This window comes from Geotrypetes seraphini, chromosome 2 (assembly GCF_902459505.1).
Source record: "Geotrypetes seraphini chromosome 2, aGeoSer1.1, whole genome shotgun sequence".
Lineage (NCBI taxonomy): Eukaryota > Metazoa > Chordata > Amphibia > Gymnophiona > Dermophiidae > Geotrypetes > Geotrypetes seraphini.
Genome location: NC_047085.1, coordinates 86,196,703 through 86,210,030, shown reverse-complemented (window position 1 = coordinate 86,210,030; position 13,328 = coordinate 86,196,703). Strand labels below are relative to the sequence as shown.

At 41.7% G+C, this 13,328-nt stretch overlaps 1 protein-coding gene across 1 annotated transcript in view; it reads left to right on the top strand.

The window, feature by feature from the left end:
* The window catches only part of RALYL (RALY RNA binding protein like), a 796,461-nt gene that overhangs the window by 625,950 nt on the left and 157,183 nt on the right, over positions 1-13,328 (top strand). The window contains exon 7 of the mRNA XM_033929436.1: positions 10,029-10,076. Within this exon, the coding sequence (XP_033785327.1) occupies positions 10,029-10,076 (48 nt within the window). The remainder of the gene's footprint in view (positions 1-10,028; positions 10,077-13,328) is intronic.

Genomic DNA, 13,328 nt, shown 5'->3' with positions numbered 1-13,328 from the left:
CAAAAATGAGAACCTGGACATCATAGCAATCATGGAAACATGGTGGAACGATGAAAACAAATGGGACACAGTACTGCCTGGATACAAGCTCTACCGAAGAGACAGGACACATCAGAAAGGAGGAGGAGTATCACTCTACGTAAGGGACAGCATTCAATCGACTGGAGTGGACGCAGCAACGACAAATGACCAACTGGAATCAATATGGGTTAAAATACCAGGAAGAAGGGGAACCGAGATAAAGATGGGACTGTATTACCACCCACCTGGGCAAACAGAAGCAAAGGATGAAGAACTGAGAGCCGAGTTGAGGCAAGAATGTAAAAACGCAAACACCATAGTTATGGGAGATTTCAACTATCCTTGGATAGACTGGAGCCATGGAGTTTCAAATTGTTCAAAGAAATCGGAGTTCCTAGAGGCTGTAAGGGACTGCTACTTGGAACAGCTTGTCAAGGAACCAACGAGAGGGACCGCTATTCTGGATTTAATCCTCAACGGGCTGAGAGGACCTGCCCAAGAAGTGGAAGTAGCGGGACCATTAGGAAACAGTGATCACAACATGATCCAATTCAAAGTGGAAATAGATATACCACAGGGGAGGAGAACCATTGCAACAACGTTCAATTTCAGGAAAGAAAGCTATGATGCCATGAGACAAATGGTAAAGAGAAAACTCAGGGACAGTTCCAGAAAGGCACAGACGGTGGAGCAAGCCTGGACCTTATTCAAGGACATGGTAAACGAAGCGCAAAACCGGTATATACCCAGATTTAGAAAAGGGTGCAGAAAGAATCAAGCAAAAGAGCCAGCATGGTTAACCAATGAAGTTAAGAAGGTGATAGGAGACAAGAAAAAATCTTTCAGGACGTGGAAAAAGGATAAAACAGAGGAAAATTGGAAAGAGCACAGGAAGCATCAAAAAGAATGTCACCGCATGGTCCGAACAGCAAAGAAAGAGTATGAAGAGAGACTTGCCAAGGAGGCAAGAAATTTTAAACCATTCTTCCGATACGTGAAAGGAAAACAACCGGCGAGGGAGGAGGTGGGACCCCTGGATGAGGGAGACAGGAAGGGAGTGATAGTGAAGGAAAAGGAGGTGGCGGACAGATTAAATATGTTCTTCTCGTCAGTCTTCACAAAAGAAGACCCATCCAACGTGCCAGAACCAGAAAAATTCTTCAAGGGGGATCAAGAGGAAAAATTATCGTGCATGGAGGTAAGCCTCGAAGACGTACTCAAACAGATAGATAGGCTAAAAACTGACAAATCTCCGGGCCCAGACAGAATCCACCCGAGAATACTAAAAGAGCTTAGAGACGAAATAGCGGAGTTACTACAACAGATTTGCAACCTATCCTTGAAAACATGGGTAATCCCGGAAGACTGGAGGATAGCGAATGTTACACCTATCTTCAAGAAAGGATCCAGAGGCGACCCAGGGAATTATAGACCAGTCAGCTTAACCTCAGTTCCGGGGAAGATGGCCGAATCATTAATCAAGAACAGTATCAATGAGCATATAGAAAGAAAAAAGCTGATAAGAGCAAGCCAGCATGGTTTCTGTAATGGAAGATCATGCCAAACGAACCTACTGCACTTCTTTGAGGGGATAAGTGAACAATTGGACAAAGGTGACCCCATAGACATAGTATACCTGGACTTCCAGAAAGTCTTCAACAAGGTACCTCATGAGTGCCTACTAAGGAAACTGTAGAACCATGGGGTAGAAGGGGACATACACAGATGGATCAGAAACTGGCTGGCAAACAGGAAAAAGAGGGTAGGAGTAAAGGGACACTATTCTGACTGGAAAGGAGTCACGAGTGGCGTCCCACAAGGGTCAGTGCTGGGACCACTGCTGTTCAATATATTCATTAATGACCTGGAAACAGGGACGAAGTGTGAAGTTATAAAATTTGCGGATGACACAAAACTCTCTGGTACGGTTAGATCTGTTGAGGAATGTAAAGAACTTCAAAGGGACCTGAACATACTAAGTGAGTGGGCAAATAAATGGCAAATGAGCTTCAATGTAGAGAAATGTAAAGTCATGCACATAGGGAAAGGAAACCCGATGTACAACTACACGATAGGGGGGACAATATTGGGGGAAGACAACCTAGAAAAAGACTTGGGGGTTTTGGTGGATAAAACAATGAAACCAGCGGCACAATGCGCAGCAGCCTCAAAAAATGCGAACAGAATGTTGGGCATTACCAAAAAAGGTATCACTACCAGAACCAAGGAGGTTATCCTCCCGCTGTATAGGGCAATGGTGCAACCGCATCTGGAGTACTGCGTTCAATACTGGTCGCCGTACCTTAAGAAGGATATGGCGATACTAGAGAGGGTCCAGAGAAGAGCTACAAAAATGATAAAGGGCATAGAAAACCTTTCATGTGCTGAGAGGCTGGAGAAGCTGGGGCTCTTTTCCCTGGAAAAGCGGAGACTTAGAGGGGATATGATAGAAACTTACAAGATTATGAAGGGTATAGAGAAGGTAGAGAGGGACAGATTCTTCAGACTGGCGGGGGCAACAAAAACTAGAGGGCACTCAAAAAAATTGAAGGGAGGCAGATTCAGAACAAATGCTAGGAAGTTCTACTTCACTCAGAGGGTGGTGGACACCTGGAACTCACTTCCAGAAGAGGTGGTAGAGCAGAGTACGGTTTTGGGTTTCAAAATGGGATTGGACGAGTTCTTGAAGGAAAAGGGGATTGAAGGGTATAATTAGAGGGATACTATACAGGCAAAATGTCTTAAATAATAGATAACTTACAGGTCATTGACCTGGGGGCCGTGATGGACCTGTGGTCTGACTCGGCAGAGGCGATGCTTATGTTCTTATGTTCTTAATTCAAAGATTAGCTAATATCTATACAAGAGAAATCTTTTAGATAGACATAAAACTCACCTCATATTCAAGTCTCCCTCCTCATAGACCACTTTTTCCACAAAGATGACAGTGGCGTTTTTTTAGAGCAGTTTATATTTTTCCCAATAGTAATCAGCTGATAACCCCGGAAGAACGAGAAATCAGAGAAAGTAACTACGGAGGTCAGGTTAGACCAAAACAGTTTAAAGCAGCTCATATGCCAGAAAATAATAGAAATGGATAACTCTCCCATCCTTCTTAGTTAGAACAAAGAAGTCCATTCTAATTCTTCATTTAATCCAAAAGGGTTTACTGAATTTAATGTGTAAATCCAACACTGTTCAAGGTAATTAAGTTTATCTTCTAAATTTCCCTCCACCCTCCGTGTAATGTCAATAGAATCAATAATTCTCCATCGTAAATCAGTAATTTTATGTTTAATAGTTAACCAATGTTGAACAATTGGAGCCTGAATATTTTCTGTATTAATTCACGATTTATGTTCATTTTAATATAAGATGAACAGGGCGCATCGTGCATCCCACATATATAAGATTGCATGGACATATAAGTATATATATTATTCCTGCAGAACGGCAGGTCATATGAGGCTTAGCTTTAATAATCTTATTAGGTTGGGGATCTTGCCATGTCTCTCCCTCAATGGTAGAATCACACCATTGGCATTTATTACATTTTTTTATGAAATCCTGTTATTGTAGCTAGATGATCCTCTTTATTATAGCAGGTCAACATTTGACCAATTGTTTTGCCATGAGTAAAGGCAAACATTGGTAATTCTGTAAAAAATTTATAATATTGTACAATATGCCAGTAGGTTTTAATGTAAGATATCAAAGCTTTAGAAGGTTCAGAGAAAGGTAGGACACATAAGAGTCTATGGTCATCTGTTTTTCTGTCAAAAGGAGATCTCTATGAGCATAACGAGCTCTAAGATAGGCTCGTTTAATAGCTTTCATAGAAAAGCGCTGATCCAAATCTTTAGCTGCAAAGTTGAAACTATGTATAGAAGAACAGACTCTCCTGATCCGTAAATATTGACTTATAGGGAGATTGAATTTCAGGTGGTAGGGATGATAACTGGAGAAGTGTAAAAAATTATTACGAGCCACCACTTTTCTATACAGGTCAGTAGTGAAAGAGATGTTATCTTTAGAAATTTTTATATCTAGATAATCCACTGTATTTTGATGATAGGTCATAATGAAATGGATATTCGGATTTCTCATATTTAACCACTGAAGGAATTGATGTAATTCAGCGTCTGTATCATTCCATAAAAATAATATATCATCAAGAAAACGTTTCCAGAGTAATTTTATCAAAGAACCCTGAGCAATAGACTTCTGAAGTTTCAAATTGTCCTGCATATAGGGTCACAATAGATGGAGCTAGAGTCGCTCTCATTGCAATCCCTTGAGTTTGACAATAAAAATAATTTTTATATTGAAAATAACTCTTATAGATAACCCAGTAGGCTACACCAGGGGTCTCAAAGTCCCTCCTTGAGGGCCGCAATCCAGTTGGGTTTTCAGAATTTCCCCAATGAATATGCATGAGATCTATGTGCATGCACTGTTTTCAATGCATATTCATTGGGGAAATCCTGAAAACCCGACTGGATTGCGGCCCTCAAGGAGGGACTTTGAGATCCCTGGGCTACACGTTCCAAAAAAGGAGTAGAAATCCGTTGATTACCTTCTCTGGCCTGTATGGTTTGAATAATGATTTCCATAACTCCTTCTTAAGGAATCTGAGTACATAAAGAGATTAAATCCATAGTCACTAGCCAGTATTCAAAGTTGTTTCTTGTTCAAGAAGCCTAAGCAGATGGGATGACTCTTTTAAATAGGAAGTAACTTTCATTACTTCAGGTTTCAAAAAAATTTCCAAAAATTTAGAGAGCGGTTCCAAAAGGGAGTTATGCGTATTAACAATCGGTCTTCCAGGAGGAAATCTTAGATCCTTGTGAATTTTAGGAAGAAAATATATAAAAGGTGTCTTCCGATATTTTTCCCATAAAAACTGGTATTCTTTTGTCATCAGCATACCTTGATTATAATGCTTAATAATCCGCTGCTTTTTAACATACTTATCAATGATCTAGAGATGGGAATAACTAGTGAGATAATTACCATATTTTTTGCTCCATAAGGCGCACCTGACCATAAGACGCACCCTAGATATAGAGGAGGAAAATAAGAAAAAAAACATTCTGAACCAAAATATACCAGGCTCTGCACCCAGCCCCCTCACTCCCTACCAGGCTCTGCACCCAATCCACACTCCTTGCCAGGCTCTGTACCCAACCCCACACTCCTTGCCAGGCCCTGCACCCTGTCCCCCCTCTTTCCCTGCCAGGCTCTGCACCTTGTCCCTCCTTCCCTTCCAGGCTCTGTACCCTGTCCCTCTGCCCTGCCTCCATCCATGGCTATGCTACTGTATAAGGTGCCTATGAATATACCACATTCATTGTGTATAAATATATGACAGCACTCTGCTAGTATTGGGGGCCTTTCCTCTCTCTCCTTCCAATCCCCATAGACCTCCATATTTAAACTGTCCCCCCATTGTATCTTTTAAAATGTGCCCCACCCCGTCATACCTTTTAAAATGTGCCTTATAGCCTGGTGGTCCAGTGATATATCGGCTGGCAGGAGCATGCTTTCCACGCTCCTGCCTGGGCATGCGCCACTTCTGAATGGCTGTGTGTATACCCCTTATAGAATATTACATAGCACCAATCTTTTCCAGTGCCAATTTTTTAGCAGTTTTTATAAAATTCCCCTTATTCCCCAGATTCTGTATAAGATGCCAAAATGTGCCAATTTTTTAGCAGTTTTTATAAAATTCCCCTTATTCCCCAGATTCTGTATAAGATGCCAAAATTTCTGCATGGGTTCAACATGCACATGCAAGGAAATTAGCTTATGAGTCATCAACTATCAATTAATTGACTTTAACAATCAATTTTGAAGTTACTGGGCACCGATTTGGTTTTGCAAACTATTCAACCTAGGCACCTAAATCCTGTAGGGCAAAATTCAGAAAGGGACATAGCCAGGGGAGGGTCATGGGAAGGTCAGGAGCATTTTGAAAAGTTGTGTGCACTGTGCAGTGATTTAGAATAGCACCATTTAGGCCCTCAAAAGCCATGAGTTGAGTGCCAGTACCACTTTGGACACAAGCTTCAGTTTTAAGGGCTGTTCTAAAAAGGGGGGCTCATCCCAGAGTGCCCTTTACAGAATAGTGCTTAGCGCCAATCTTTGAGCACATATTTATAGAATTGCCCTCTATATGGATGGATTGGGTTTAGACATTAGCTGGGCCTATAACTAGCTCTTCTCCAGTGATGTGAATCAACTTACCTTCCAGGAACCTTAGAACAAGAGACTTCAAAGCAGAAACAGTAATTACAACCTGTGAATTTTTTTTTTTTTCTAACAGATACATTGTAAGTACATGTCAAATAGCAATCTGTAGAATGCAATCTGTGAGTTTGAATTACTTCTCAACTACTTAGCAAGGAAGACTTATAAGATTCTGCTGCTGAAACTAAGGGCTCCTTTTACAAAGCCACTTTAGGGGTTTAACGTGCATAATAGTGAGTGCTAATTTGCCGGCCGTGCTTGCCACTACTACCTCCTCTAGAGCAGGCGGTAGTTTTTCGGCTAGCGCAGGGGATAGTGCGCGCTAAAAAGATGCGTGCGATAAAGCCGCTAACGCGGCTTCATAAAAGGAGCCCTAAGACTCCTCAATCCCTGCTTTATTAGACTTCCAGAGCAAATTCATATAAAAGTGTGAGATACAGTCATTAGAAAGCCTTTGATCTCTTCAGGTTCTCTGCAGTGACTTGTAGTACTGGTGAAATTTGCTTAAGTAGTATCCAACACTGATGAAAAAATATTGACCCAAAGAGACACTTAACCCCCTCTTCTACGAAACCACGCCAGCAGTTTTTAGCGCAGAGAGCCGCGCTGAATGGCCCACACTGCTCCTGACGCTCATAGAACTCAATGAGTGTTGGGAGCAGCGCGGGCCATTCAGCGCAGCTCTCTGCGCTAAAAACTGCTGGCGTGGTTTCGTAGAAGAGGGGTTAATCCTGCTGGATCACTTATTGAAAGATGCCTATGTTTATGTTTGTTAAAATCTTTACATACCGCATATACAGCCAAAAAAGGATCAAAGCGGTTTACAATATAATTCAATCAAAATTATGAAAATAACTCCATTTAAATAGAAAAGAAAAGGAAAAGAGGAAAAAAAGTAACATTTCTAATACATAATATTATATAACAATCTAAGGGGTCCTTTTACCAAGGTGCGCTAAAACAGTTAGCGCACCATAGTAAAAGGACCCCTAAACTAATAAAATGAAATTAAAAATCAATTAATTAATGAAAATGAAAAATATAATATATAAATGTAGATTGAAGTCCCAAATTCACATCCCATAAGTTTAATTGGCCAGTTGAAAAAATGTGCCTTTAAATGCCATTTAAAATTTTGGCAAGATTCTTCCTTCCTATAGGCAAACTATTCCATAAAATTGGAACTAATTTTAAAAAATGCACAATGTCTGGTTGAGGCAAGATGAGCGGAGGCGGGCCTGCCGGCTGGACGCAAACAGGAGCTGTCTGTCTGGCTAACTCCAAAAGTTTAGAAGGGGGTCCTGGTGAGGGTGGGATTGAACTTTCAGGGGGAGTCCTGCCACGATCATTGGGGGGAGGGTGCAGGATAGGAGGGTCTGAGCATCCCTCCTGGTGCGATCGTTCAGGAGAGGGGGCTGCTGGGCAGGAGGGATTGGGCATCCTTCCCGATGTGATCATTTGAGGGAGGGGACTGCCAAGCAGGAGGGACTGGGCATCCTTCCTGCCGGTAGTCTTCATGGGGGGTGGGGATGGGTTCCCGCTAAACTTATCGTAGCAGAGAGAACCCTTGCTGTGATAAGCTCAGCGGCAACCCGATTCTCTAACCAGCATCTGTAACATGGACATGTTTTAGAGAATTGGGTTCTTTTAGGCGGGCTTAGGCACAATTCTGTATAGGACACCCATGTGCGATTCTCAAAATCCGCTTAGGCAGTTTCTGAAACCATGCATCCTATACAGAATTCAGGTGTAAATTGCCGCAATCCAACCTAGATAGTAGAAAAGCATGAATTAAGGTATAGAAACATGGAAACATGATGGCAGATAAATGGCCCATCTAGTCTGCCCATCCACAGTAACCATTATCTCTTTCTTTGAGAAATCCCACGTGCCTATCCCAGGTCCTCTTGAATTCAGACACAGTCTGTTTCTACCACCTCTTCCAGTAGACTGTTCCATGCATCTACCACACTTTCCGTAAAAAAGTATTTCCTCAGATTACTCCGGAGCCTATCGCCTCTTAACTTTATCCTATGCCCTCTCATTGTAGAGTTTCCTTTCAAATGAAAGAGACTCAACTCAAGCACATTTATATTATATAGCTCCCTTCTCCCACCTTTCCTCCAAAGTATACAGCTTGAGATCTTTAAGTATGTCCCCATACGCCTTATCACCAAGGCCACACACCATTTTAGTAGCCTTCCTCTGGACCGACTCCATCCTTTTTATATCTTTTTGAAGGTGCGGCCTCAGAATTGTACACAATATTCCAAATGAGGTCTCACCAGAGTCTTATACAGAGGCATTAATACCTCCCTTTTCCTACTGGCCATACCTCTCCCTATGCAACCTAGCATCTTTCTAGCTTTCACCATCACCTTTTCAACCTGATTGGCCACCTTAAGATCATCACATACAATCACACCCAAGTCCTGTTCTTCCATCGTGCACATAAGTTCTTCACCCCCTAAACTGTACCGTTCCCTCCGGTTTTTGCAGCCCAAATGCATGACCTTGCATTTCTTAGAATTAAATTTTAGCTGCCAAATTTTAGACCATTCTTCAAGCTTCGCCAGCTCTTTCTTCATGTTATTCACACCATCCGGCGTTCCTCTATTGCAGATTATGGTATCATCTGCAAAAAGGCAAATCTTACCCGACAACCCTTCAGCAATATCATTAAAAAGAACAGGTTCAAGAACAGAACCTTGAGGCACACGACTGGTAACATCCCTTTCCTCAGAGCGATCTCCATTGATCACTCTTCCACTCAACCAGTTCCTGACCCAACCTGTCACTTTGGGCCCCATTCCAAGGGCACTCAGTTTATTTATTAGACGTCTGTATGGAACACTATCAAAGACTTTGCTAAAATCTAAATACACCACATCTAGTGCACATCCTCTATCCAATTCTCTCGTCACCCAGAAAATCTCGAATAGCTCTAAGCTTTCATAATGCCCCAAATCCTTTAGCAACTATGGATGAGACCTGTTCTTCAAAGTTCAAATGACAATCAATTTTAATTCCTAAATACTTAAAGCTATTTACCATCTTTATACAATAATAATTTAATGAGAAGTCTAATGAGGTGTTGCCTTATTTTCTGAGATACAGCATGCTACTGTTTTTGACATATTTAATACTAACTTATGTTCTCCCAACCATTCTTCTATCTTTTTTAAACCGTCTGAAAGTGGACCTCAATCTAATGTTAAAGGAGATAATCTATAGACAAATAGAATGTTATCTGGATAAATATACATACTAATTCCCAATTCCTGAATTCGTCTTGCAAGAGGACTCAAAAATTTGTTAAACAAAATTGATGATAGGGCCGAACCCTGTGGTACCCCACATTCTAATATTATCTGAAAGCAGACTGAAAACCTACCTTTTTGATATAGCTTTTAATCCTTAACCCTACTCCCCTTAACTGTATCCATGACATCCTGTTTGTCTTTGGGAAGCAGAGCTGAGATTGTGATATCATAATGCCTCATTCCACCAATAAGAGCCAACCTCATCAGTGATGTCACAATGGCTTGATTGTCCTGTACTCCCTTCTGCCCACCAACCCAGCCAGCAGATTAACCGTTCCCCTTAACTGTATCCATGACATCCTGTTTGTCTGTCTTGCCTGTTTAGATTTTTATTATGGTTTATATGTGAAGCTCAGCTACTACGATGATACCTCAAAGATTTTGATAAATGTTATTCATCTCTGCAAAAGTTAACATATTTCTTTTTTTCTACAGCAGTTATGACTTTGACTATGATTATTACCGAGATGATTTCTACAATCGGTACGTGAGTACTTTCCTTTTTTCTTTCTTGCTTTCTCCATATTTATAATTTAGAAACATTTAACACTGTGTCCTATTATCCGGCATTTAAAATTTGTTTCACCCCTTTTATGCATAATAATCCTGCTGTTCACTACTGCCTATTCAGAAGTAAACATTTATTAATACTGTAGATATCAAGGAGGTAAACCTTGTTTTAGACGTAGAAAATGGCCTTTATAAAATTTGTAACACATATGAATATAAAAGTACATGTGGTGAGAAAAATTCATACTGTATATAACATAAGTGGGCATCTTTGGGCAGGTCATGCCTGGAGTTGTGATATGCATAATTTTTGAAATATACATGTATTTCACAGGCAGGTAGGTAGGTATTTCATGAGCAGGTATAAATGTACATGGGTACATTTAAGACTGAATTCTATCTATGACACCTAAAAAAATCAGCACAAAAAAATAAATAACTCAGTGCTATATAAATGGTTCTTAAAGCTGGGCACTATTCATAGAATAGCGCCCAAGTGCCAGGAACCATGCCTAACTTTAGGCATGGCTATATACACCAACTGAAACATGCTGTAAATCCTCATGCCTAAATTAGGAGTGGATTTCCCTTATTCTATAACCATGTACCCCCTTTAAGACCCATGCATAAAATTTAGACATGGAGCCTGCATCTAAACTTACACACACAAATTTTAATTAATAACAGTTGCCACCAATTACTCATTAAGATCCCAATTATCAACGTTTAGTGGCTTGTCATTCAAATAAATTGGGCCCTCCCTAATCCCACCCAAAATATACCTAGACCATGTCCCCACTGCCATATGAATATACCACAGTTTTCTAGCAGTCTCCGATACTGCCATGCAAATGTAGTACAACCAGGTAATTAATATTGAAATTATCATTCCGAGCGATTCTGTATAATCACCGAGTGATTCTCTAACCTGGTTGTACCACATTTGCATACATAATTTACCGAAAGGTCTGAGCTGTCGTTGCCTTACTTTCTGATCATTGCCTGAGCGCTGTTTCAGGCACTGACAGGAAAGTAAGGCTTGACAGCTCAGACCCCCCACCCCCCCAAATGCAAATTAAAATAATAATAATAAAACAACAAATTGAAGTTCGGCAGGAGAGATGCCCACTCTTTCCTGCCATGGAGCCGACACTAACCCCATACCCCATCTGGCAGCAGGAGAGATGCCCCCACTCTCCCGCCCCATGCAACATCAACCCCCTGTAGCAGAAGAGATATCCAATCTGTCCCAATGTCAAAAAACATATCCCCAAACCCCCCTCAGCAGTGGGAGAGATGCCCATACTCTCCCACCATCATGCACCCTCCTGTGCCTCTGACGACCCCCGCCCTCTCCCTCTTACCTTTGTTAGATGGCTAGCCGGAAGGATGCCTACTGTCTCTGGCCAACTACTACTACTACTGTTAATTATTTCTATAGCGCTCCCAGATGCACACAGCGCTGTACAGAGTCACAAAGAGTAAGAAAACAGTCCCTGCTCGAAAGAGTTTACAATCTAAACAGGCAAGACAGACAAACAAGATAGTAACATAACATAGTAACATAGTAGATGATGGCAGATAAAGACCCGAATGGTCCCTCCAGTCTGCCCAACCTGATTCATGGACACAGTTAAAGGGAATGGTTAATCAGCTGGCTGGGTTGGAGGGCAGAGGAATAGGGTTAAGTATTGAAAGCTATATCAAAAAGGTGAGTTTTCAGTCTGCTTTTAAACAAGGGAAGGGAAGGAGCTTGACGGACAAATGCGGGTAATTTATTCCAGATGTAGGGAGCAGCTAGATGAAAGGAACAAAGTCTGGAATTGGCAGTTGAGGAGAAGGGTAACGTTAAGAGTGACTTATCTGAGGAACAGAGTTCTCTGGGAGGTATGTATATAAGGAGAGAGAAGCGAGGAGAGAGATTGAGGGGCAGCAGAATGAACACACTTGTAGGTCAGCAATAAGATCTTGAACTGTATGTAATGGCAGATAGGGACCCAGTGAAGTGACTTAAGGAGAAGGGTGACATGAGCGTAGCGAGGTTGGTAGAAGATGAGTCGCGCAGCAGAGTTTTGCACAGATTGCAAGGGGGAGAGGCGACACTGAGGAATACCAGTTAGGAGTAGATTGCAGTAATCTAAGCGTGAGGTTACAAGAACTTGATCAAAGGTCTGAGTAGTGTGCTCAGAGACGAAGGGGCGAATTTTGGTGATATTAAACAAATAGAAGCGACAGGTCTTAGCAGCTTGTTGGATATATGTAGAAAATGAAAGGTCAGAATCGAAGACGACTCCAAGATTGCGAGCAGAGGAGACTGGAACAATGACAGTATTATTTACAGAGATGGAGAAAGGAGGAGGAGGAGCAGACGGTTTAGGAGGAAAGAGGAGTAGCTCAGTATTGGACATATTTAGTAGAGCTCAGACTAAAGAGGACTGCGAAGAATTACAAAGGGATTTGAACAAACTGGGGGAATGGGCAACGAGATGGCAGATGAAGTTCAACGTTGAGAAATGTAAAGTACTACATGTGGGAAGCAGAAGCCTGAGGTACAGCTATACGATGGGAGGGATGTATTGAATGAGAGTACCCAAGAAAGGGACTTGGGGGTAATGGTGGACATGACAATGAAGCCGACAGCACAGTGCGCAGCAGCTGCTAAGAGGGTGAATAGAATGCTAGGTATAATCAAGAAGGGTATTACAACCAGAACGAAAGAAGTTATCCTGCCGTTGTATCGGGCGATGGTGCGTCCGCATCTGGAGTACTGTGTCCAATATTGGTCGCCATACCTTAAGAAGGATATGACAATACTCGAGAGGGTTCAGAGGAGAGCGACACGTTTGATAAAAGGTATGGAAAACCTTTCATACGCTGAGAAATTGGAGAAATTGGGTCTCTTTTCCCTGGAGAAGAGGAGACTTAGAGGGGATATGATAGAGACTTACAGGATCATGAAGGGCATAGAGAGAGTAGAGAGGGACAGATTCTTCAAACTTTTGGAAAATAAAAGAACAAGAGGACATTCAGAAAAGTTGAAAGGGGACAGATTCAAAACAAATGCTAGGAAGTTTTTCTTCACTCAATGTGTGGTGGACACCTGGAATGCACTTCCAGAGGGCATAATAGAGCAGAGTACGGTACTGGGGTTCAAGAAAGGATTGGGCAATTTCCTGTTGGAAAAGGGGATAGAGGGGTATAGATAGAGGATTACTGCACAGGTCC